This window comes from Ptychodera flava, chromosome 12 (assembly GCF_041260155.1).
Source record: "Ptychodera flava strain L36383 chromosome 12, AS_Pfla_20210202, whole genome shotgun sequence".
NCBI lineage: Eukaryota > Metazoa > Hemichordata > Enteropneusta > Ptychoderidae > Ptychodera > Ptychodera flava.
The window spans coordinates 39,358,534-39,386,019 of record NC_091939.1 but is presented as its reverse complement, the minus strand read 5'-3'; the positions used below and the strand labels follow the sequence as shown (position 1 = coordinate 39,386,019).

At 36.6% G+C, this 27,486-nt stretch overlaps 2 protein-coding genes and 1 long non-coding RNA gene across 3 annotated transcripts; all 3 read right to left on the bottom strand.

Moving 5' to 3' along the window:
* Nucleotides 1-5,373: 5,373 nt before the first annotated feature.
* Nucleotides 5,374-26,372, bottom strand: LOC139145853 (uncharacterized). Its single transcript, XM_070717268.1, has 11 exons — nucleotides 26,102-26,372; nucleotides 24,316-24,487; nucleotides 23,616-23,723; nucleotides 23,354-23,432; nucleotides 22,993-23,135; nucleotides 22,715-22,834; nucleotides 22,263-22,393; nucleotides 18,908-19,061; nucleotides 18,315-18,521; nucleotides 8,225-8,363; nucleotides 5,374-7,619 (listed from the first exon to the last, which is right to left on the bottom strand). Exons 1-8 carry the CDS (start codon nucleotides 26,134-26,136, stop codon nucleotides 18,923-18,925), a joined length of 927 nt encoding a protein of 308 aa, XP_070573369.1. The 5' UTR covers nucleotides 26,137-26,372; the 3' UTR covers nucleotides 5,374-7,619; nucleotides 8,225-8,363; nucleotides 18,315-18,521; nucleotides 18,908-18,922.
* LOC139146364 (uncharacterized) lies at nucleotides 9,266-10,886 on the bottom strand. Its single transcript, XR_011555127.1, has 3 exons — nucleotides 10,776-10,886; nucleotides 10,086-10,235; nucleotides 9,266-9,367 (listed from the first exon to the last, which is right to left on the bottom strand). It is a non-coding gene; the product is annotated as an uncharacterized lncRNA (long non-coding RNA).
* LOC139146308 (uncharacterized) lies at nucleotides 10,892-16,593 on the bottom strand. The gene is made up of 5 exons (XM_070717716.1): nucleotides 16,483-16,593; nucleotides 16,021-16,104; nucleotides 14,443-14,560; nucleotides 11,656-11,820; nucleotides 10,892-10,972 (listed from the first exon to the last, which is right to left on the bottom strand). Exons 1-5 carry the CDS (start codon nucleotides 16,515-16,517, stop codon nucleotides 10,892-10,894), a joined length of 483 nt encoding a protein of 160 aa, XP_070573817.1. The 5' UTR covers nucleotides 16,518-16,593.
* Nucleotides 26,373-27,486: the final 1,114 nt, after the last annotated feature.

The following is a 27,486-nucleotide window of genomic DNA, read 5'->3' as shown; positions in this document are numbered from 1 at the left end:
GTACTGCCACTGTTTGATGGTTGTCTGGTACTTACATGCTTTCCATCCAGGGCACCAACGCAGGGTGGAAAGTTCCATCGTTGTTCAAACTCTTTGGCAACTTTCAACCGATCTTCATCAGAATTTGAAGTCTGTAAAACATGACAGTTAAGGCACGCAAGAAACTGATTCTTTAACAGTAAAATATACCAAAGCTGATTGTGTCTTATTTCTTTCTTGTGGGGTCACACAGCCAGAAAATGACATTTTTACCTGTCACCACTTCGTTCTTGTACCTTTGCTGAAACAGTCCTTACTATATCACATGGCTTAGCCATGCATAATTCATATAACATTATGTTTATGAATCCCTTTCAGTGAAATTTGTGGTGTGTTTCATCATCTGTTGAGTGAAAGAGACTGAATTTTGGCTGGGAAACATGAGTTTTATATTCTATCTAGAGGTAATGTATGCAATAAAGTTACTTAATTTTGTCATTACAGGTACATGATTCTGATGCAGAATCAGAAGCAGAATACAAGGAGGTGCTGGCGGAGAATACAAGTAGTGATACTGTTGATGTAACGCCAGTTTCCAGTAAAAGAAGAAGAAGTACTAAGAAAGATGAAGGTGTGATGGTGCTGAAAGACATGGTGACAGGGTGTCAGAAGATTACCAACAGAACATCTCAAACTTCACTGGCTGACCATTCATTTGGACAATATGTCGCCCAGAAATTGAGTTTATGCAATGATAGAAGCAGTCAAAATAACTGAGATACTCATGCAAATGAGTGGTGGGGTTCTGAGTACAACATATAGTATGTCCAGCAGGACAGCCTGGATCTGTATATCCTCAAACTGGTCAGCATATTGGTATGTATTCACATCCACTAACCTTGGACCACAATTAAATAGCTACACCACTAAAGTAGGACAGGTATGCTACATTGCTATTTCATCACTGTTACAGCGATGGTGGACAGTAATGTAGCAGTGAAGTAACCGCATCAATGTAACATGAATGTTTATTCTGACATGTAACACCAGTGTTATAGCTTGGCTGTAGCATGCCTATTCCAACACTGCTGTAACAGCGCTGTTGGAATAGGTCTGCAGCACCTATGTTCAACAGTGCTGTTACAGCGCTGTTGGAACTGGATTGTAGCACCCATGTTCTAACAGTGCTGCTACAGCACTGTTAGAACATGGGTGCTACATTACTGCTAAACCAGTTCTGCTACAGCCCTGTTGCAACACTGTAAAACTGCTGGTGTATGACCATATTAGGCATGTCACTTGATACTGACAGTTCAGTTTTTCATTTTGATGCTTGAACTGTTAAACTTAACTTACCGTGATTTGTGTTTTACGATTTGTGAAAATCACTAATCAACTATGTTTATTCTCGGTATGTCAATGTACATGTGTGTAGTGTCAGTTTTGATAACGAACTAAATAAAAGAAAACACATTCACACACCATTCCCCTTTTTTCATCTTTTTATTACCAACAATAACAATCATCTATACCTCAGTAATTAAGCTGTATATGTTAAATCTGCATAACGTACAAACTATAAAGTCAATATATTCTTGGTGTCCCAGTTGTTGAATGATAATCAGGCAAGGTAAACAGACGGACGATTTTCATATGGTATGGGAAAAAATTGTCTTCATTAATAAATGGCATGCACTAAATACAGAAATAAAATATAGCTGCAAAGCAGCAATGACTGAGGTTTCAAGACATCTTGGTGCACAGGGGTAATACGAGAAATAGACATGCACATAGATAATGAGTTACGAATATATTTGTGAAATCAAGGTCAATAGTCATCCTTGTCTCCTGACATTTTGTCAAAAATACTTCTCCCATACTTATCCATCTTTATCAAAAGTCAGACCTGTAACTCTTTTGGATAGTTCAGAATTAGATATTTGCATAATTAATTAGGTACAGGAAGTGGCCTCATAAAGTCTTCCGTCACACAAATATGAAGGGTGTAGTACTTGTGCTTTAACAGAGTTATTGACATATATGGTACTTTAGGTCAAAGGTCATTGAGGTCACATGACACTTTGTCAAAAAAACTTGAACCCATAGTTATACCTGTTTACCGAACATCAGACCTCTGCGTCGTCAGCTAACCAATAATTAGATATGTGCATAACTAATTAGGTACAGGAATTTACTGGTCATGTGATATTTTGTCACAAAACTTTGTTCCCATATCTACGTCTGTATACCGAAAAAGAGACCTCTAGCTCGATTGACAAGTCCTGAATTAGACATGTGTATATTTAAATGTGCGGGAAGATGCCAAGATCAAAGGTCAAGGCCATCCCCAAATTCAGGAGTCCATTTTGGTCCTCCACTGGTCTTTGTTCACTAGACACTAGTCCTCTTGAACTCTTACATAGGCCAGAATAAGCTATTACCATACCTTAGCTGAATAGGTATAGGGCAGGTCAAAGGTCATTGAAAAATTACTTTAAAAATCATCTTCTCAAAATCTGCCTTGATCTTTGGCATGAAGAAACCTAGTCCTATGCTATACAAAAACGTAGAACAGAATTTGATTGATTAATTTTAATGCAACTGAAGTTAATTTTCAAAATGGGCACCAGGTCACGTGACCCATTGTTCTGGTCATGTGATCAAAGGATTACTTGGGTGGAGGTTTACCTTTGTGCCAAATTTGAAATTTTCTAGGGACAATGGTGTTTGTGAGGCAGTTGCATTTATAAGGCTGAAGAAGAATAATAATAAAAAACAGAACGATTACCAGGGGGTTTCGGACCATTGTCTCAAAACCCTTATTAAAAAGTTAGCGTATTTTTAGTCATCATACATATCATGCATTGATTTTAGAACAGTGATTCTAACTAGAATGTTGACATTCTACAAATATAAGATAATTTTTCTCAACATGTGACAGTAGAAATCTTGAAGAACAACCTGCATTTTGACGTATGTAAACTATAAAGAGAAAAATTGCCTTTTTTGAAAATAAGATGGTGAACACAATGACTCTTGCATTGGCACTAGTATTGGATTTCATTATGTGCAGACTTGGTTGACAAACTAATATTAATTGACAACTTGTAAACAGTTTTTGTAGTATATTCACCCTATATACATTAACAAGTGTTGAATGATGGAAGCCACCAGGATGAGACACTATCTCAAGTATCCAATAGCAACCAATGACGTGTAGTTTACTTATGAGATTATGTTAATAAAGTGAAATTGTAGTTAATGGCTACACTGTGTTAGTCGTGTGTCTTTTGCTCTAATCAAAAGTGCACTAAAACACAACACGACGAGGATGCTCTTATGATCCACAAGTGTGTGAAAGAAGACACCCCGCACAGCCTGAGTGAAGTTGAACTCCGAGTAACCAAGTCCTGTAAAGTTTCAACTGGAAGACGGAAAAAGTTGCCTTGAGTCGAACTTGAGCCACACCCTGTTGAACAAAAGTCAGTAAAGTTACTTGGTAGCCTATATGGGTGATACGGAACAAAACGCCGTAGTCATCAATCAGCCATCGACACCAGGTCGAAGTATTTCTCCTGCTCCCCCACCAGCCCAAATGGAAAGACCATCTTCAGAACGCTGGGGACGCATAGATGCATTTGATGACAGTTTAGAAACATGGTCAGCTTATGCAAGGAGGCTCACCCACTATTTCAATGCCAATCAGGTACCAGAAGACAGGAAAGTTACATGCCTATTATCTTTATTGGGACCAACAGTGTATGGTACGTTAGAAAATTTGATATTTCCAGCATTGCCAACATCCAAGCAATTCGAGGAAATTGTTGAGATTCTTGAAAATCACTATGAACAGAAGCCATTGCTGGTGCATGAAAGATTCACATTTTGGTATAGAAATCAAAAAGAAAGCGAATCCATTAAAGGCATACGCATGTGAACTGCGGAGACTATCAAAAACCTGCAAGTTTGGTACATTTTTGGACCAAGCCCTCCGTGATAAGTTGGTTTGCGGTCTACGTACATTCTGTATTCAGAAGAGATTACTGCAGGAAGATGACACATCTTTCGAGAAGGCTATGCAAATTGCCATCTCCATGGAGTCAGCTGATAAGAAGCAGCCTGAGTTGAAGAGCTGCATGCAAGACCTCAAAGTCAATAAGGTCAGTAATCGCCAAGGGAAGACAAAGCCTTGCTATCGGTGCGATAAGAAAGGCCATAAGCCAGCTGACTGCAGATTCAAAGATGCTGAGTGTCACAACTGTAAGAAAACTGGACACATTCAAAGTGCTTGCCGTTCTAAACAAGGGAAGGGAGAAAGCAAAAAGAAGTTCCAAAAAAGCAAAAGCAAGAAGTTGTGAATTGCATGCTTTAGAAGAAGACAGTAGTGACAGCGACTTTGTTTCAAGCCTCACAAGTGTTAAGAATTTAAACAAACAAGGCAGTCAACCTGCAAGAGTAACACCACGAGAAAATGGAAAACTCATTAACATGGAAATAGACACCGGATCCCCAATCTCTCTCGTGTCAAAAGATGACTATGACAAGTATTTCGAGGGAGCAAAGCTGAAAGATGCCGAGGTAAACATGAGAGCCATTACAGGGCACAAGCTAGGCATTATGGGTATCTTGGATGTCACGGTTGAATATGAAGACCAGAAGTCTAAATTAGAGCTGTATGTCTGCAAGACAAAAAGCAAGCCTCTGATGGGAAGAAACTGGTTATGCAAAATACAGATAATTTGGAAGAAAATTAAAGAAATCAACCGCCAAGCAGTGAAAGCAGTTAACGTTGAAAAGAAGACAACAAAGACAACAACTGGTGAAAAGCTGAAAACAATATTAGACGAATACCCAAAAGTTTTCAAAGACGGAGCTATGACAGGAATCAAGGCAAAGCTACTGATAGAGAAGGATGCAGTGCCCAAATTCCAGAAAGCCAGCCAAGTTCCATACTCTCTACGTCCGAAAGTGGAAAAAGAGTGGGACTGACTTGAAAGTGAAGGTATTTTGTCAAAAGTAAGACACAGTGATTGGGCAACGCCGATTGTACCAGTCCCCAAGAAATCAGGTGCAGTACGTATATGTGGAGATTTTGAGACAACAGTCAACCCAGTATTGAAGGTAGATCAGTACCCACTACCACGTATTGAAGATATCTTTGCAGACCTAGCAGGTGGAAAGAAATTCACATGCATCGATTTGCGTCAAGCCTATCATCAGATGGAGATGGATGAAGACTCTATGAAGTATCTCACCATCAATACACTCAAAGAGCTATACCTATACAACAGATTAGTGTTTGGTATCGCCTCAGCACCTGCAATATGGCAGCGATCCATGGATCAAGTGGTGCAAGGAGCTACTCGCACGAAATGCATCATTGATGACATGATCATAACAGGTGAAAATGACGACGAGCATTTAGCCAATATTGAAGAAGTATTGAAACGTCTTCAAGGGCATAACCTACAGGTTCAAGTGTTGTGTCCTTGAGCAAGGCACTTTATTCCTCATTGCTTCTCCCCACCCAGGAGTGATTGGTACCTGATAGGACAGTGGTTGTAATGTTGTGCGTTTAGCTCTGCTGCGCTTATTGGCTGCACATGTGAGCTGTTGTTTGCTCCCCAGGGAGTTGAGTGGTATCATATTAGGTCCAGTGACCAGGGGTAATAATAATTGTAAAGCACCTTGAGCACATGTACTTGTGGATACGTGCGCTATATAACAACCCATTATTATTATTATTATTATTATTATTATTATTATTAAGTCAATTTGGAGAAATGTGAATTCTTCAAAGATGAAACCACTTCCTGCTCACATGTCATCGACCAACATGGGCTCCACGAGACGAAAGAGAAGGTCAAAGCCATGACCGATGCACCCGAACCGAAGGAAGTCAGTCAAGTTCGCTCGTTCCTTGGATTGATAAATTATCATCATCGATTTCTACCAAACCTAGCAATGGTATTGCATCCATTGAACTGACTGTTGGAGAAAAGTAGAAGGTTCAAGTGGAATGTGATAAAGCTTTTAAGAAAGCCAAGAAACTCATCACATCAGAGAAAGTGCTAGCGCATTATGATCCTAACCTGCCGATCAAAATTGCGTGTGATGCTTCACCATATGGATTAGGAGCAGTGGTCTCCCACACAATGGAAGATGGGCAAGAAAGACCAATATCCTATGCATCAAGATCGCTTACAAAGGCAGAGAAGAATTATTCGCAGATAGAGAAAGAAGCGCTCGCAATAGTATGGGGAGTGGAGAAATTTCACACCTACCTGTATGGCGAAAATTCACACTACTGACAGACCATCAACCACTGGTATCGATATTCCACCCAGAAAAAGGAATTCCAGTAACAACTGCAGCAAGATTGCAACGATACGCAATATATCTTGCCGGTTTTGATTATGATATTCAATACAAGAATACCAAGAAACACTGCAACGCAGACGGTTTATCGAGATTACCCTTAGACACCAATTTTGAAGAGAAGGAAGACGTGATCGAAGTGCTACACACCTCGCAATTTGAGAGTCTCCCTGTTACAAGCGCTCGTGTTCGAAAAGAGACGTGCCGAGATCCTGTTCTAGTCAGCGTATACAAAGCTACTATGAATGGTCTCACAAGGATCAGAATCTAACTCCGTTCTATAAGCGAGTTAACTGTATTCAATGGATGTCTAATAACAGATGCATCTGAAACACCTATAACTTCGGTGCCAGTATTGAATACAGCACCAGCCAACATATCATCAGGAAGTGCTACCGTGAATAAGGATCCAGCAACCAATTGTGTCACCACCACCTAAAACAATGGAAGAAGATATCCTGTATGGAATAGAAAAGCTCCAGATAGATTAGATTTGTAGTTTCCAAAACAAAGGTGAGTGTACTGTGACAAGGGCAGAATAATCCCTCACAATCACAGAGGCAGCGAGTAGTCTACCTCAAAGCCTCATATTTCGGCATAGTAGATTGCATTTTATTTTAGTTAGCATATAGTTAGGAATTAACTGAACTCATATGAACTCTACATCATGAACTCTGAACTCTGACCGGACATATAAAATTAGCGGGGAGGAATGTAGTATATTCACTCTATTAACAAGTGTTGAATGATGGAAGCCACCAGGATGAGACACTATCTCAAGTATCCAATAGCAACCAATGACGTGTAGTTTACTTATGAGATTATGTTAATAAAGTAGAATTGTAGTTAATGGCTACACTGTAGTCGTGTGTCTTTTGCTCTAATCAAAAGTGCACTAAAACACAACAGAGTTGGAATGGGAGTTTCAATCAGTACATTTTAAGTACCGGTATGTTAATCTTTCAAATTTTTGAACTATAAATGAAAAATCTATTTATCCTGTAGTAATGGTATTGTTCCTCATGTACGTATTTCTCCTGCCCATTGATCTTCTTCATCCTTAATGTAGTGTATTCACAACAATGAATAAAGGAATGAAGACAGTTGATATTGCAGGATTCAAATGATTCAAGATGCTCTGTGAGCTTGAAAACTTCACAGTTGAACTTGTCAAATCTTCTGGGTTGACACGGCTGCAATTTCTGCACGATACAGATGTCCTGTGTAAATGTTTTGATGCATTTGACAAGCTTCCCATATGACTACGAGAGAGAGAGAGAGAGAGAGAGATACGAGAGAGAGAGAGAGAGAGAGAGAGAGAGAGAGAGTTGAATATTAGTCTTTCAAAGCTTTCAAGTTCACAGGAATTTCACTTTTAAGATAATTTGGCTCTATAATCAAAAACTTTATGGTGACTCCATATTTACTCATTCGTAATATGGAATAATCTTGTCGTCAAGCAACATATTGTGATTTAATTTTTAAAGGTGTGAGATCTGCCTTAAATTATACTCTGTGTAATCTTGATACCACAAATATCACTAAAGCTTGACACAGCCTTACTGATCATTTCTCAGTCCTTTTTGTGTCTGTTTTTAGTTGGTTCACTGTATCAACTTTTCCAAAAGGTAACTTGAAATTCATCTGTAGTAACTGATTTCTGTAAATTTTACTGCTATTTCTAACAAGTCAATAAAAGCAAAATACAATTAGCCAGCCAAAGGGTGCTTCTCAATTGTGATACTAGTGATTATTAATCTCCAAAATTATATTCAACTTGTGTATCATACATGGTGGAAACTTTTGGTACATGTACTGTGTACATGGATGTGATGTGATTAATCATTGTTCATTGAAGTTATTTTACCTCTCCAATGGGTGTTGTATAGCTTAGAAATGCTCCTATGTTCACAATTCCATTTTCTGCTTGGACAGCTTTAAACTCTCTGGGACTGACATCTATTTCTGCAAACTCTCTAGGTCTGACGTCTACTTCTGCTATCAATCTACAGTTAGCAAAGCAACATCAAAACTGTTTAATCAGGAAACCATATACTTTAACAGTATGCTACTATACAGCAAATTGAGAAAAAGTTCTGGACATATCATTATACTAGTCTTTCTATGCCATGGTATCTAATCTAATAATATATTTTGAGGGTAAATATACTGCATGTATTTCCTCTCTTATATAACACCTCTGCCTTTAAAGACCCATTTTTTGGTGCAGTACGCATTCAGTCTTTAACTTAACAAAACAGCCTTTGCCTAACAACATGTACTTGCTTGAATCACATTGTTTTTTGATGAGTAAGTGTTCCATAACAAACATCATTTAAAGATATTGAATATTGGTGATATGGAGAACATTTCAGTTTACAGTCTTAGAGCAGTGTACTGTTTAAAGAAGGCTTAAACGCTTTACCTATCAATGATAGTTTCCTCTTCCATGGACTCATCACGTCTGACACCTTCAAACTATCAAAATATAACACTATTACCAAAAAGTAATCACTAAAACAAGGTGTATAACAAATGATAGGAAATGCATTCTTGTTTTACGTCACTATTTGTACCTTGGCTGGTCTTACTGTAGATACTTTGTCAACATTCCTTCTACAGGGTAAGATATTTCAGCTTTGAAGCACTGCCTAGATATTATTTAATCAATCATCTCGCAACACAGATTTTTCTTGCTGAAACTGTTTTTATGAATGAGAAATCTCACTTTCCTTGATCAGAAACATTTCTACCTTTAACATAGACACTTCATGTCACTGGACTCCATGTTGGTATTGTATTGTTTGTCATCCAAGTGCTATGTATCACTGTGTAGATAGTGTCTATTATTTGTTTACTATAAAGTAGTCTTCTATAGTGATTAAAATAAAGATAAGAATTACCCTTTCTTAGTTCACCTTTTACATGACATCTAGTTCTTTGATTCCCATACATGAATTTCTGGACTTCTAGTCTTCTATTCATTTTTCTGACAGAATTTCCACAGCATCTGAGTTATGAATGTGAAAAGATAGCAAAATTGAATAATATTATCTATAAATAGTTCCCAATGTTTCTCTTTATGAAGAATATGGGGTCATTGCCAAAATTCATGAATGCATTGAGTCACTGGGGCAATATATCATGTAAGTAATGCTTTGCGCTAATGTTCAAGTGCACACTTTCTGGTATTTTCATAATAACATTAGTGAATATATCTTTCATTTTCATGTACACATAATGGCTTTGCATCTGAGTCCTCAGATGATAATGTTGATGTATGACAGCAGAAAGTTTGATGGCATGACCATGTGTTAAAATAGGTAGTAAGCAGCAGTCTGTAGCTCAGACAAAATTTTGCAATTTAATAGAGGATTATATGATTTTACCAAGCTGATTATCTGCAGATAAATTTTATTCCAAAAATATCCCTCGTCAAAATTTGTTAGATATTATCTTTATTTTGAATTGATATCAAATAACATAAAATGTTTTCACTGCAGAAAATACATGACATGAGCTATTTCATCAAACCATCAACCCCATCTCCAATATATAGGAGAGTCATCCAATTTACTAAATACAAACCTTTAATGGGTGTTTTGTATCTACAAGGTGCTCATAAAGTCTTGCATTTTTTGTTCAGGTCAATATCAATTTGTATTGAGTTTAGGTATATGATGATGAATAATGTTTGTATGTATTATTTATAACTTAGTGACTTATACCTGTAATCATCATCAGTCTTCCAAAATCCACCCTGGAGTATAAACCGAATCTGCTGGAGTCTACCAAAATTTATAGCCAGATCTCTAGACGGATTGTGGTGGTTGGTAAACAAATACTGGACCCTGACCAGGCCCATTAATGATTCACATCTGAGAAGGAACAAAGTTATATAACCAATATCAGAAACACTTGTTCTCATCAGTTTTCATTATGTATTTTCTCTCTTTTATCAGTGTACTGATAAATTCAGAATCTTCAATTATAGTATTTTCACAATAAGCACTATATATATGCAATGCACTAAAAAAAGTATTTTGCTCTAACAAATCATGTAGCAAACCAGATATTACAAAATGACTTTGATAATACAGCTCTTAAAGGCCTGTATTGGCACCAGATTGTCTCATCAGAAAATTTACCCACATGATATTACAACTTCACTTGAAAACAAGAGGTTATATCACACCTAAATAATCCTATTACAAAGTAGAACAAAGGTGATCCCTGGGCCTTTTTAAGGTAACTGAGCAGCGTCATTGTGTACGCTGAATTGCACAATTTAATCATGTAAAAGATAACACAATTCAAATGCAATATTTAGAAAAAAATATTGCACCATTGCTTTATCTAGTAGGATACTGACAACAAGATTTTGTGAATAATGTGTGTTTCTGATGAACATTATGTACCTTTCAGTGTCAGTGCAGTCACATGGACCATAATCTGTAATGTCATCTATCAAGTGAAGCAGCATGTGTATCTTTGGCTTCTTCAGAGATGATGGAAAAATCTTCTTAATTACTTATCAGGTATTAATCAATCCTTTCATTTGTAGAGTACGCAGTTCATCTGACTCTATGTTTGACTGGTGCACAAATACAAAAACCTGAAAAGTGAAAGGAGAGTGAAGACCTATGTAGATGATTTTAAAACTTTGTTTATTGCTTCCTTTTTGTCTGAAGATGTAAATTATCAAATACACTTTCTTAATTCTTAGCTTTTGAAAAGCTATGAATTAAGACAGCTTGCAGTATATTGGCCATCGGATCAGTCCAGGATTATCTAGTAAATAGTTTTTCTGATGATTTTCACAGCTAGCCATCACCTAATACATGGGTAACTTTATAAGAAATGTAACCTGGCATTGTCAAAAGGCACAATAGAATATAGAATAGAAAGGAACTATAGCTACGAATATAAAAATATAGCCTACATACTTTTTAGCGTTCAATAAATAACACTTAGAATCAAAGTGAGACTTGAGTGGACACCATGACCAATTGGTATGTATTAGGGAGACGGTGAAGTGGCAAAGAAAATTCAATCCAATTAAACATCCGCATAAAATAATCATGTTTGCTTGAGTAAATTTGAGAAATGCCTAATTACGGACACAATTATACACAGATATTGTGGTGACATTGGAAACCTTTGGTGATTTGCACCACGGTGTCCAAATATCAAATAATATAATTATTATCTCTTACAGATGACACATAGCCATCTTACACATCACAACCCATCTAATCTCTCCAATAATGAGTTAATGGGATCAATCTTATAATCTACCTCGCTAATGAGGTGCCACAATTGTAGATGCCCAGGTGGTACGTTTGAAGCAAGTATGAATGGTGCCACTTGAGCCCATAGCTTGAAATCTCTTCCTACATATGACTGGTGTTTGTATACAAAAGATGGAGATAATGTTCTTTTGAATGCTGTCCAATCAAAAGCCTATTGTAAAAAATGGTAAGACAACGTTAGTAAATACATATTCTGAGTGTATGTATTCTAAAATGTCTACTATAGTTATTGATCTACCAATGAGATATCACTTTCTTATGTGGTGAAGTATCTTAAACAGATCATACAGGACTGTGAGTACATGTAGGATTACTGATGATAACTTGGCATGAGTTTTTCATGTACAAGATAGTTTATCAGAAAGTAAACACTATCTGCTACAAATTATTTTTTCTGAGTATAAAAACTCCATTCTCCACTGAACATAATTACATTCCGTGGCCAGGAGAACCATATTAAATCCCCTAAAATATCTGCCTAGCAGTCAATACGAACACCAATCAAGGTGACCCAAGGCCAGCCAGAGAAATGACGACCAGTATCTTGGCTGTAGAGTAACATCATTGAGTTGACATCACAGATGTCACATCCATGGTGACATGTACGTTACGAGGTGAACTTTAACTGTATATGATACTGAAGTGCAAATAATATAGATATTATGTGACAAAAAGCAGAACTCAAAGAGTTGTTCATGTTTACTGAATCTTTGAATACTGGAGAAGTATATAACCATTCCGAATTTCAACAATTAATTTTCACTTCCCTTTGACTCAAGAAGCAGCAAGTAGCTAGACTTATATAGATTTACAATAATTAGGCATTTATAGTAAAGTTTCCTGTTTAACATGGTCTCTGATCGACTAGCATAGATTTATGGTTTGGAAAACTACAGAGATATCCAATCTTGAAACTGAATATGATACAAAAATTTCTTACCGGATTTTTCTGAGAGTACGCCCACTCGAAAAACCGCCCATGGGCGGTTATTTGGGGGTTGGGCCGTTATTAAGAATTTTAAATTTCATCTCAACCTTTGTCTACGGCATTTCAACTTGACTCCCCTTGAAAAAAATTACCTACGCAAAGGTCAAAAAGTTTTATATAGCGTACAAAATAAAATAAGTTACACTTCTAAGATAATTACTTCGGCGATATATGTCCGTATCCCCCTATTTACGCTACTAAAATGCAGGTGGAATGATCCAGAAGAACGCAAAGTCAACGTTAGAGTTTGCCACACAATGCCGACAATGATTGACAGATGAAGCAGGAGCCAGGAATTTTCCATTCTGCACGATGGGGATCATGAAATAAATAAAATGACTATCATAAAAAATAACTCTGTTTCATTATTTTTTTATTTAATGTACATCATTACTTTTCAGGTTTTTTTCGCTTTGATACAAAAATCTGATGATTTTCTTCGCGTAAATTTGTTGCATTCACAAACATAACAGTAGTAGTAATCCCTAGTAGAAATTGTATGATCCACAATTGTTTACGATTATTGACCTCTTTGCGCGCGTGCAACGAATGTGAAACACTGTATCTATTTTCACACGTTCGACTACTTTGATTAACTTGTCACACTTACAAACTAGGTCAACCTCAGAACACGTGCACACGTCAAAATCTGATCGATGATTTTCTTCGCTTAAATCTGAATGCGTTCGACAAACCATGGAGGTAGTAGAGAAGGAGTCACAACTGAGATAATTACGTTTATTACTATTGTGCACCATTGTTTAACACCCCTTTCCCGCCATCTGCGTTGCCGACGGTACCTTCGCAACCGAACCGAGTGAAAGGTTTGCTCATGCGACTCAGTTTCTCCACAGTGTCATAACGCATGCGCAAAGACTGTATTTGCGTAGCTTGGGTCAAGTGCGTCATGTTAGTGTGAGAACCGACACGTTCCGTCCACGAAAAGTGAAGTTACAAGGAATTTAAGTTTTTCATTCTCAAAATCTTGGTAATTTTAACGTCGTTTTTTATATACTTTACATTCGATCGCAGGAACCCTTCCTTGTTAGAATGAAAGTTCTGATCACGAACTTTTCAATCATGTACTGAGTATGGTGCAGCGGACTGCAGCACTGCCGTGAGCGTGGGTTAAACTTGTAGCGTTTCCCGGGTGTTTAATGACGCGACGCGACGCCAGCGACGCCATAGGCGACGCTGCGACGCTTTGTTTCAATGCATCGTACGTGTTGTTTTTATATCGCGACCATTCATTAAAGTCATGGACGTAGCAGTTAAAAGCTATGCTTTCTTATTTAACCTTATCATTAATGCCAGTACAACATGATAAAACACGGCAAGAACCAAGAACTGGATTTGGAAAAAGTTGGCGTGTTAACAATGCTGCTCTACGATGTATGGCATTTTTTTTTTGTAATCGCAAGCTATCATCAACTCAGTCTCCGCGCCTTTGCAGATACAAAAGCTCCCTTCCTCAATTATCTGTTCCTCGACCTCTTTAACATCGTGTACATCAAAGTCAGTGGAACGACTCGAACTTCCCGACGCGACGCTTGGACACGTGACGCCATGTTTGAAGATCTGTCAACTGCCGAGGGACGGCCGAAACACCAGAACAACCCCGAACGAACTTAATCTTGATAACTCCTTGATTTTTTAGATAATAATTGGCGGTAAATTTTTACCGAATTACGGCCCTGGGCCGTTATTTAGCTACAGGTGTGAAGCAGACAATGTAGCCATTTTCTGTTTAACGGCCCTGGGCGTACTCTCAGAAAAATCCGGTACCTTTAATTTGTGTTCTATTTCTACTTTGTCAGTAGCTCCAATCATCTCAAATGTTAAGTGGGTGAATATTTTAACTATTCCCAATTCAATATTATGAAGTCTCTCAAAAGCAAGAGATCTGAAATGTATAATAAGAATCATGAACATTTACAATATATCAATCCTAATTTAATCAGTCATATTCACTCTTTAAAAACCGTTACAATGAATGTAAGACTATAATATTTAATTTACTGCCATGGTATGGAGTTTTGAATAAAGATGTACTGTGGCAGAATTGTCGGAGCCTGTGAGTGCTTTTACACCCAAGGTTCACAAATTCCACATCAGGGCCATAAAGTTTTTTTTTATAATAATATACCATAAGGAATGATATTATTTAAAAACACTTATAGATTTGGAGGTGGGAATATATGCGATACCAGACAATTATGTCAAATTTTGTAATTTTTTGGTATAGTGATGGCCACATCCCGTTGCGTATTGTATACATAATGACCTCATTGTTTACACGTAGAACTTGTAAAGCATGGATAATGCCTGTATCCTCGGAAAGAGGAGACGTTTGAATCTCAAGATGACACAAGCTTAACATTTTTTTCATTAACAGTCTGCAAGAAATACATTATAAGATCTTGGCTATGCTACCAAACTCAAGAGGATGTCCTATTGTCCCTCCCGGCAAAGTCCGCATAGTTAAATGTACTTCATGCAGATATTTAACAAATAGGTGTATTAAATGTAAAGAATGTATATTTTGTGCATGAATATATGTAATAACGAAAAGCATGCAGAATTCTTGACTGCTGGCAATAGATGGCACAGACTTTGTTTACTAATAGCCGCGAAATGTTTGCTGATAGCAATGCGTGTGGTAACCAGAATGAAGCTAGCTCTGAAATGCATACGATTGTCCATATTTGGATGCAGTTAACCTGACTACTTCTTTTGAATCTCTCAAAGGTTGTTGTGGTAATACTTTCTGAATACCAAAGTAAGTATGGGATTCAACACCCTCATCAAAATATGAGCTCCGGGCCAGGGGGTTGATACGTAGAAAAAATGCACGGATGTGAGGGCGCTCAATTGTAAATAAAGCGTGTGGAGGGGTCGCAGTCAGAAAAAATGGAAAAACTTAGCTCAGTTGTTGAACCAATCTTTTTGAGATTGGGGATTTGGCCGAGCAATTTTGTCTGTGGCCTCTCCGCTAGGTGACTTGGTGCCATACGTTGTGAGTTCGAACCCGTTTGAAACCACCGTACTTTTAACAGGCACGTGAATCAAGGTATATGAAAAGACCAGATGCCTAACTTTATAAGTCTCTATATCTCTTTCAATGTTCCCATCTTTCTAGGAAAACAGTCAGATGCTGTTTAGTTTACAGCCAATTATCATACTTTCCTTCCACGACATTGTGAATAGAAGCATATAGAGATTTATCTTCCTCCAATGTTAGACAATGATCAAACTCATCAGTGTTTTCCTAGGAAGATAGGAACATTTAGGGATTGATTTCCGGTCCAATCTTGTGTTTGCAATAATCTTGTTTGATGTATTATATGAGTTAATATAACTTACCTGCCATTATCAAATGACTCTAATTCCATTAATGGGTTATTAGTGACGTTGATACCGTATTTGGTTTTCAGTTTCTGTTTTAATCTGGTTATGAATAAAATTTTAACAACTGTAATTTTAATGGGCATAACTATGGGAACTGGTCAGCAAATAAACAGTAAACTTGGCATTGCAAATATACATCACATTATGGTCATCTGTAGGAATACAGTATGTATACCAAATACCAAAGCTTTCAGACGAGTATTTTTTGAGAAATTCAGTTTTTGACCAAAATTCATCATACTTTCAATATATCACATTTAGTTTATAAATAGAAACCTGCATGTAAAATTTCAAAGCAATTGGACTTGCAGTTTCAGAATAGAAGGCAATTGTTAACAGATGACGGATCAACGACGAATGACGACGAAAAGTCAGCCTATTTGATAAACTTGATGTCAGACGGAGCTAAAAACTAACCTGTCATTGCCTGCTGATTTTATTTCTGCAATCATTTTTTTGGTGGAATCTTTGGTTCGAGGGGATGCAATTTCACATGGCTCATTTCTAGAGACTTGTAATAGATGAATATTATTTCTAGATGAATCAATTAGAAATGGTTGTACAATAATATTGAAATACTTGTGGGAGATCATCTTTTGTTATTCAATGCAAAACTGAACCATGAACGTAGACTGCAAGAGCACTTCCTACATAGCCATCATAAATGCTTTTACAAGGACTGAGACATGAGGTCCATTATTCCTTGCTTTTAATATACTGAATTTTTTTAATTTTAATAATATTATTATCAGCATTTTCTTAAATACACAGTAACATTTTGTAGTTTGGGTACTTTCATATGCCTTGTTATTCATATCAGACACAACAGTGCATCATACTATATGTGTGTTGGTAAGTCTCCTATAACTGGCTAATACAGTTATCATGTTAGCAAATACCAAAGCATACATACTGTCCTCTGCTAGAACAAGTTTACTTACAGTACAACGTTGGCAAAATTGCACTGACGTGGCACCAGTATGATTCACAACTTCTGACTGTCTAACGTTGTCAGCTTTCACTAGTAGAATTGGTGATACCACTATAACTTCTTTATTAAGGTGGCATTGTACATTACCACCCTACACTCTCTAAAACTTTCAACTCAGCGACTATTGCCTTGCTAAGTTCCATAGCACCTACTCCTGTGGACCCATTCACAAATGAAATGTTCTCAAGTTTATTATTCTCATCTTTTGGGAGACCTCCTAGCATCAAACACCAAACACTGAGTGGGCTCCATTTCTTTGTGCTACTGCTACCAACATCATCGGAAAACAGAACTATCGGTACTGTAATTACACTCTTACCAAGTCTTTTTGCTGTTTTCTTGATTGGATGACCATCTATCAATGACTGGACAAACTGCAAAGAAAATAAAAGTATTGTATTTACTAAAGTGAAAACACCTGATAGCAAAATGCACTTAAATTAGATAAGATATGGATAGGGAAAAACTCAGCCTGGACAAACCTTCAAATATATTAAAGGTCTTTTGAAATCAACCCGGTTCAACAGACTAACTAGCTTTCAAGGGTAATATTGTTACACTTGGAACAGAATTGCAACATAAAAGTATACGCGAGTGTTATTTTTTTTATATTTCTATGTGTGGTTTCTGTCGGGGTCATTTTGCTGCACTTAGGCCACGCCCTCAGCAGGGTCCTGCTTGGTGCACTCTGATGTAAGAATGCTGTTCATTTACATCGAATAGTGGTCTCACACCGCCTTATCTCTGGCCCGTATCTGCTAACGCAACAAAGTAAGCCCTGTGTGTGATCAGTGCATTAACCTGCGCATGCTAGCTTTCCGTTTCTCACCAGTAGATTGCCCTGCTAGCACTACATCTGTCAGAAAATAGTTAGAGGACACACCCACATTGCATTTTTGCTTTGCCATGTTTAACAATCATGATAATAGAAATGAACATAACTGTTCTATAGACCATCAAGTATATTTCTGTCAATTTTCACCATGGGTGTTTCACCAGACCCGTAATGCCTGAATCACAATCATTATGCTCCATAAGCTGTATCTTTTGGCTAATTTTTTCAGAACTTTTGACTTTTGGTTTCCCTACACTTTCTGCATTGAATCCCTAATCTGTAATTTAAAAAGAATACTCAAAATTTCAGTATGACAAACGGATAAGGATCAGACATGGTAGTTGATATACAGAAGCAGAATACTGAAAATCTTGCCACAAGTTACAGCCTATGTCGTTAACCCTGACAAGAACTTGTAAATACCTCATGAGAAAGTCTCTTTAATCCATTCTCTGTCATCTTCCAACCCACTGTTTCACTGTTTACATCACCTTCATAATGACTCCTCAATTGATTGCTGTGAATAGCTATGATCTTATCTGTATGACATACTTTTCGGTCATATCTGTTGCAAAGAATTACTTTCACAAAAATATCAGGCTGCCCACTTTCACAATCCCCTGGTGTCATCTGCAGTAGAGTTAGAGAAAAAAAGATCCCGATAGTAACATATATACTGTTGAGAGAGGACAAAACTTAGAAGGAAGACTTAGAGTCAATGTTGATGGTCAAAACTAATGTTATGAGAAAAATGAATGATCTGACCATTTGTTACAACCAAACATGAAGTATCGTATACTGAATTGTGGAAGCTAGCAGGATCAATCAAAATTATACACTACTATTCAATATGACAAACTTTAAGCTAGAAGTCATTTCTGGTGAAGCAAGCTTCTTTCACTGGAAGAAGCAGTAGTTCAAGCTGTTACAAATGTCATTTTTGATTCTTGAACATGAGTCACTATTGGCCTAGTTTTGAAGTGTTTGAGAAAAAATACAAATAAAATACATTATACCTCGACAAATATTGATTAGATATACCCAAGTTGTAGGGTGCCATTTTGGTCAATCCATACAAAGTCTTTCGAGTAAAAAACCTCATCGTTTACTTCTACCATTGGCGTATGAAACCTACGGCTGAGATGCCATTTCTTTGCTTCATACATTTCCCTAATTTGATATACATTGAGAAAATAGATATTAAGACATAGCATAGTGACATATTCCTGGTTTTATGAGAGATCAAGAAAACACCCACAGAAAGTCATCTTGTTAAGAGATATAAAGTCCAATTATATCAAGGCTATAGTTTTGGAAATGAGGAAAAAAGGCATTAACTGCACTTGACTCACAAGGGATTATCTGTGAATGTTTCCGTTGTGAGTCTAATCCAGTTAATTCCTATATTGTTTCTCTCTGGCTGTGGCTGGTTTGCAATACTATTTTTTCACAAGTTGCCTTCATTGTTGAAAACTGATGTTAAAAAATACCGCAATTATACGGTGTCGCTCACATTTGATCAGAATTGGTACATACCAGTCAGGGCTCCCCCTAAGTCACCAAAATGATTAGCCAACTGATTAGCCAAATCAAAAATCTTGTAGCCACTTTGAGCAACTTTTAGCCACTTTATGATCTCAATTAAGCGTGGCAATTACAGCTTTCTCCGCATTCAGGAGTTCCTAATTTTACAAATCGAGATGTTTTGTGTGATGTTCCTGATAGTTTTTACATTAAAGACATATTTATTCAGTTTGTATTGAATAATCTGTGTTTTTATGACATTTCCAGGATAGAAATACTTTTTCATTTAAGATGGTAAACTTTTACCACCAGAAATAAAATAAGGTATCAATTGAATTCTAAAAATCTGGTAGCAAAGTGAAGTGTATATTACCACAGGTACAGAACATTTCTGCAGCATTCATTTAGTGTTCATAGTATGATAGCTTGTCATAAGCTACAAGCTTCTCATGCGGCAAATTTATGCAGTCTTCCATAACCAAAATGTTTTAGCCACAAGAATAAAAAAAATGGTGCAGGAGAAATCATTTAGTTGCACACTGGCAGTGTAGATACAATTGGCCCCGGTGTTACTTGTATGTCATAGTTGTGATCAAGCAGGCTGAATAGCATTTTGAGTGTGAGTATTTTTCTTGAGACCAGAGGGTTTGGCCAAATACAACTCTTTTAAAACAAGACACAATGATATATGTTCATTTAAATTACTCACTGTTTGAGAGTATACATTGTTTTAATGATTATGATAACATTTTAACACAGATATATTTTCATTTGATATTTTGATATGATAAAGAAATGTCTGGTGATGTTGACTTCTACATCATTAAACTGGTGGTATCTGCATAATATTAAAATAATTCAGAGTCACATAATTTCTTGTATAAGTTATAGCAGATTGAAATAGACCGAATTAACAATTTTAATGAATTGTTGCTTTAATGTTTACATGCAAAATTGCAATTCACAAATGTGATGATTTGACAATGGATATGCTTACTGCAATTACTGTTGACAATTTCCCTTTGCAATGACTCTTGATAAATTTAATTTAAAACTGACAGTCAAGCTGAATGCCATTTAAATTGGAAGACACCAAAATTACCTTTTACCTATTGGACCACCCTAGGTGGCTCTTTTGAACCATAATTGTGCACTTAAGGGGTCTTCATGCGTGACATCACATGATGAGATGACCTAGACTTGACCTTTCAGAAAACCTCAGTTTTTCTCCTCTTCCTTCGTATTATTGCTCCGTTTGTGAAATTTCCCTTTTAAATTACGGTTTTTACTATCAAACTGAGTAGTTGCAGGCCAAATTTTGATTCTATCAAAGTAGGTAAAACTTCTAGATAGACTGAAGGACGAACGGGACTCACGGAGGCAAAACAAAGCCTCTGTGTACCGCAGATCGAACAGCAACAATGTTTGCTTCACGTACCAGGGACTTTGTAACTTTGTAGAAAGGAGAGTAAACTGTTTCAATACATTGCAACTTTGTAGGAAGGAGGGTAAACTGTTTCAACATCTTACAACTTTTTTTTATTGTAATAGCTGTAGTTTTTTGTTGAGGTGGCACCAGGGCAGGAAAAATTCATTAGCCACTATGTTCGCCAAACTGGAATTTTTGTAGCCATTTTTAACTTTCTTTCGCATTTGGCTAATTGGTGATCGGGTAGCGGGAGCCCTGCCAGTATGGGTAACAAAGATCAACAATAAATGTTGTTTCTATTTGTTCAGTGCAGGAAAATTCTACGTTGATGTTATGACAATAATTTCTGCACAGTACAACCAGAAAAACAACAAGAATGACAGAAGTTTGACATGCTGCTACAGAGAAATTGATGTTTTGATCAAAAAAGGGCAAAAATTGTCCTAAAAACACAAATATTGAAATTTCACCACATTTTTTGCAAACAGCTTCTCAGCTTGTCAAAAGATGATCTGCAACATTTCGCGAAATCTATCAGCAATATAAATCACTGGGCCATAAGTAGTTACAGCACGCAATCTTATTTGCGCTAGTGATATGGATGTACATTGTATCTCAGACAGCGTCTAACTAAAAAAAATTGTAAATCTGAAAATTTACTTAGTAAAAAATATTAGCACAGCTTTTCTCATTGGAAAAAAATTTTTTTTAGAAATTACAGTTTTGTAAAAAAAAATGTTCACAATTTCATTGAGGCCACCCCCTCCCAAGATCTAATGGTCTGTCCCTTAGTTTGAGCAGGTCTGTTAATATGTAACAGTTCATAAACAATGACAGGAAATGACTAGAGGTCAGTGGAGTATCCTGTTTCAGCCATTGGCATGCGACCACTCATGAACATTTGCAGAATTTCCCTTTTTCTTACCTCATTTGCACATTTTTGACACTGATGTGTTCATTTGAACAAATTCACATCTCAACCCCTACATCTACCTGTACACCAAATACTGAGACGGTAGCTTTGGCGGTATGGGAGCCTTTGTGTGTGACGGACATACATCCGCACATACCCACAAATATACAGACACAGACGCCACTCAGACTCATCATATAAGCTCTTTTTGGTATTTATATATAAAACCAAATATGAGCTAAAAATAAAGTTTTGTTGGACTCAATTCCACAGAAGGTAAATGGAATGTCAAAAATATCAACAATTCAAATGTTAACATCTGCTCTTGCATCCAGTGTGCAGAGCTAGCATGTTTGAGAACACATTAGAAATGATGTACATGACTTAATGAACAGCACTATCAGAGAATACAATCACTTACTCTGCTGTGTGTTGATTAAATATTACGACAAATTTATGAAGGCAAATTCTCTAAGGAACTAAATAAATGTACCTCTCAACATACCTTATAACATTATTAGTTGGCAATTTTGGGTAATGAGAAAGCAGACCAGATGTACTTGGTGTTGCCATTTTGGTTCTGATAATGTCAATCACAGACAAAGAATAATACTCCTGTCCCTTAGTGTCTACAAACTGTGAAGAAAAATAATTTAAAATTGATAAAAGCAGTATTATTTAAAGAATAGCATTGTTTACAAAACTTACATCATCTACATTATGCTCATTTTTCAATACCTAAAAATAAACTTCATCGTGCCTTTATACACTTCTACACCTACATTAAGCACAATTGACCGTTTGCATTATTTCTTCATTAAATATTCTTGTAGATACATAACTCTATTTATGAAGTAATCAATTCATACAACATCATTTATAGTTAGGGAACCATACATTCCAACAAGGATGTGCAATTTAAGACATACATATCTAGAACCATAATGGCAAACATACCAAAGTTGGTTCTAGCTTTCCTGGTAGATCAGCTAGATGCTGCTTCACCTGATACAAACTAGGTGTTGTCATATCTCTTTTCTGCAATAGATACCAAATGTACTTCAAATTTGTTTCTCCCTGTTTGAAAAAAAACAAACAACGACACATAAATATTTATCTCTACAAATGACTCAAGTTAAAGGCTAATTAAGAACAGTTTCATGGATTTTTTCAATTTCAATGAACATTAGCTAAACTGTAAAAAGTGAGCACATTACTATACTCGGTTTATTTACCAATGGACGAGGAGCACATAAAAGGCATGCCAGTTCTGCATAGTGTTCATCTTTAAATGGGTACCAGTCATTGCTGGGACTCAATGTTTCATCATTGACATCCTCATCATCTGCACACAGTGACACATCATCCTCTTCATAATCTATAAATAATAGAATTGATGAAAAGAGAGAAAGGATTGAATCAAAAACAGAAATTTTGCAGAAAATGTGATGCAACGTACTCCTTGTTCTGACAAAGCTTTTTAGAGATTGTGTATTTTATGTTTTCAGTAACTGTAAAGATTAAAGAATAAAATCAAAACAACAGCTGACTATGTACGGTTACACATAGGATACTTTTCACATTAATTATACTCACATTCATTCCATTGACTCATCTTTTCCAAAGCTGAATGATCATGGAAATCATCATGTTCTTCTTCATAGCAATTGTTGACCTGTATGTGCAAAACAAGTCTATATGTGTTAGAGATACCCCAAAATTTTCATACAAATGTAACTTTGGTTACTACAGATTAAACCTATGACATTCCTTAACAGAGAAAATGATGATATGAAAAGCTCAAATATTGGAAGTTGTCAATTCAAAAACAAATGTCTGCATTGCAATAATGACATACCAAGGAAAAAATCACTGGATCATGTGAAGATGTAACAGCTGTTGATGTTGTTGGTGAACTTTGTGTGACAGTTAAATTTGTAGTCGTTGTACAAAAGCGTTTTGTGATCTGAAAAACAGAAAAAAAATGTTTATATATATATATATATATATATATATATATATATATATATATATATATATATATAATATATCATATGTTTATAATATACCATATATATACACTAGAGTGTTATACATTATGACAGAAATTACTTAAAATACAAGTAATTACATCTGTTCACCAGGTTTCAAAGTTTCATCCACCCTGCAATTTTTAAACAGACAGAACTGAAAAAATTCTTAGTTGTACACTCACTCTAACTCACATGGTTAGGACGTCAAATTATATTTGTTTTCTCGGTGGTTTTAGAATTTGATAAGCACTACTTGTTTTGGTGACAAAATTTTGAAAGCAACTCAGAGTGTTTGTTTAACAGCGTAGATTTGTCAGCATTGATAATACACATGTAGCTCTCTGATAGATAACATTACTTTTGTTCTACGAGTTACTTATCAGCTTTATGTGATAAAAAAACTGATTAACTTATTTTGTTTGAAATCCAAAGAAACAAAGCACTACTACTTTGTTACTATTCAATATCAACCACAAAAACAATTAAAAAAAAAAGAGCTAGAGGACTAGCTCTAGATATAATTACCTGTTCTTGAATTCCTTCTAAACAATCAGCAGGATTTACCCTGAGTAGATGTTCCTGATGTCTGTGTCTTTTGGTTGCACCATGTCGTTCTAAATATCTTCTTGATGCAAAAGACAAGCTACACACAGTACAATTATGACTTTGTCGTGACATGACTTGAGTCTTGTTGATTCTGAGGTTTTCATAAAAATCAAACCAAAAAAGAAGTATCTGTGATTTCATCTTAAAGTAACACTGACTAACTACAAAAATACATTATCTTTCCAATAAAACTTCAAATGCACTATTGAACAAAGAAGTGGTTTAAAGGACCATCTTTATATCAATGTCAAATTCCTAGAAATTACATCACCTCTTTCCAAACAAAAGGAAAGAATTCTGGAAGGTCACAATCCATTTTTTATTAGGTAGGATATACAACTACAATTTTAAGTATGCTAAACCTTACACTAAGCCTGACCTTAATTCTAAACCCTACCAAAGGTTATATTTGGTGTGCTTCTTCCAAGGAAGTCTATGATCACAGTAATTTCCCAGTATGAAGGGGCCTATAGGAAGGTTTACCAGTCAAAATACACCTAAAGAAGAATTTGGTTCAGACACAAATGCAAAATATATACAAAAGCCTGATGCGGAACTTTGAATTGAACACCGTATGAACACAAATACTCATCCCCAGATTAATCATGGTATAAAGAGGGTGAGATTCAACATGGGGCTATATTTGGTTCCATGGACTCAATGAAAGACAGTTAACTTGCAACTTTTCCAACCATCCCAGAACCAACTCGCTAGATTCAAACTCAAGCTTTGTTTGAAATGTACATGAAGTAACACAGGGGACCCATAAATTTGTTTGTTGTGTTGTGTTGTTGTTTGTTGTTGTTGTTGTTGTTGTGTAGAGTGTATGTTTGGAGAGAGTTTTGAATGCATTAGGTCAAATAATGATGGTGTCCTTGTAGTGTTTCCTTATGACATCTACATCAAGTTTGAAACAACACCAGCACTTACAGTTGTTATATTCGTTGAATCTTATTAATCTACACGAACAACAACGACCACAGAAAGACTAATATAAACATAAATAACTAATCAAAATAAAAACAAAAAACATTACATGTAAGCAAACTGTGGGTCTCCTGTGATAGTAATAAAATTTAATCAGGTGTTAAATATTCTTATCATTGAGTTGTAATTTTTTACGGAGTGACTAGCCCTGCGTGTAGTGCTGTGTGTTCGCGGTGTCCTAGTATAACAGCATGTATAGTGGGAGGCTGTGTAACAGTAACACCTGGGACACACATACAGCATCGTAAGTAAACGGGGCGTCTGTCAGTGGACAAAATTAGCTAAATAAACAGCTCTTCCTCAACTGAAATGAAGAAGCCACTGTTCTGCCATGTAAAAAATTACAAATTGAGATCCTATACGTCAAAAAATCAACATTTTGTATGCAATTTGTGAAAGACGGCTTCGGATCCGTATGCGGTACCGTATATCAACAGATGGGTATCCTATCTGAGTATTTTGGCCGATTCAAGTTGTTATTGTCAAGTTTCGTGCGTCCTGAATATACTGTCTGACAAACCTCATGGAGAATGTGGTCAGACTTAATTTGGAGTCGATGATTTGTCACGATAAGGTACTCATGAAAAGTAAAATTTGGTTTGAGACGAGTGAGTTCTGGACCAGTAGACGGGTTAGAAACGCTGCGAGTGAACTGGTACAGTGGTACTCAACTCAATGACAAGGACATGTTTATAAACACTGATATTTGGAGACTTACCCTTCACCGATGCGGAACTCCATGCTCCAATACATCAACTTTACAAAATAGGCCCGTCAGATCGAAAATTTTATCCGTCAAGGCGAATGCGCTGTCGAAAATCGCTGGCCGATAAATTTACTGCAGCTCCAAAGCTGGCCTCCTCATCCAGTGAACTTGAACACCGTATTCCCTTACGCCATTGGTTTGAAAATGTTAAGTGCGCCCCCAAACTAGCTAATCAGCGAATGGGAAACTACGACACACTTATTCACGGCCAGCACTGTAAATAAACAACCACTTTTAGGTGATTGGTCTTGTACTTTTGCACCTGCTCATCCATGAAAAATTCCACGAAAATTTTTTTTATAAATTCACTTAAATAAAGAAGTATCACTGTGCTTCGTAAGTGAATGTCAAAAAAATGAGAAGTTTTAGACTGAAAAATATTCGGAAACAGCGTAAATTTTTGTCATAAACTTGCGAACTACACAGTTTTGTCGTTCATCCGTCACACCTCATTAACCTGAGCTGCTGGGAGGCTGTACGCGGAAAGCGCGCCTATTGGCAATCAGAATGGCGTCTGCGTCTCCAGTCTTCGGCAGTCAGGCGAGAAAACGTCCGCCACTCGAGTTCAGAAACACAGCATAGGCCACGATGTCGAAAGACCAAAGAAAAAAAATAAAGAAGACCACCAACGCGAAGAAAGTGAGTATGTTGATTATCAAGTGTAATCATTATTTTGAAAAAATATCAAGGCCTTGACAACAAACAAGAACGCACTATCTGCGGAGTCAAGTTCGAGTATAAACAATACACTGCATAGTGATACCATGGGAATTCCTCGTTATAAAAACCCCGCCCCATCTCGAGGTATTTTGAATATGAATAGCTGTTTGTTGAAGGGGAATCCCCATAACACTGGCGTTCTACAATGGTAAAAGATGAAGTAATCAGTCAATATTCTCGCATCATTTCATGTTGATAATAAAAATTAATCATGATAATTTCATAGATCGAGGGACACAAAACAACAACACGAACACAAGAAAACCTGACAAAAATAACACTTTAAAGAGCAGGACGGGCAGTACAAGCGACAGCACGGCAACCACTGGAACCAGTAATAACGCCAGTCTACTTAGAGGAATTTTAGATGCTGTTAAGCAACTCGACACCAAAGTAGAAAGGATAGCGGAGGAACAAAAAAAAATTAAATCCATGCTCTTCAAGTCCACCAAACTTCAAAATCAGCAGTTTGAAGTCAGGAAAGGATCATATGAATATGTATGTAACCCAAGTTTTGAATACACATGTGAAATACATTGACTGCATCAGCAGATTATCAGTTAACAAAAAGGGAAAATTGAAAATTTACAAATTACCGGTATGTAAATTCATGGGGA

What these genes read in the sequence shown, in the direction of transcription:
- LOC139146308 (XM_070717716.1), bottom strand. Translation starts at nt 16,517, where the DNA reads ATGATTGCAGAAATAAAATCAGCAGGCAATGACAG. An exon ending in GAGTCATTTGATAATGGCAG is followed by an intron (nt 14,561 to 16,020) that starts GTAAGTTATATT and finishes TATACATTTCAG; the next exon opens with ATCTCTTGCTTTTGAGAGAC. An exon ending in AAATAGAACACAAATTAAAG is followed by an intron (nt 11,821 to 14,442) that starts GTACCGGATTTT and finishes TTTTTACAATAG; the next exon opens with GCTTTTGATTGGACAGCATT.
- LOC139145853 (XM_070717268.1), bottom strand. Translation starts at nt 26,136, where the DNA reads ATGTATTGGAGCATGGAGTTCCGCATCGGTGAAGG. An exon ending in GAGTTCCGCATCGGTGAAGG is followed by an intron (nt 24,488 to 26,101) that starts GTAAGTCTCCAA and finishes TGAAAACCTCAG; the next exon opens with AATCAACAAGACTCAAGTCA. An exon ending in CCAACTAATAATGTTATAAG is followed by an intron (nt 19,062 to 22,262) that starts GTATGTTGAGAG and finishes ATATCAAATTAG; the next exon opens with GGAAATGTATGAAGCAAAGA.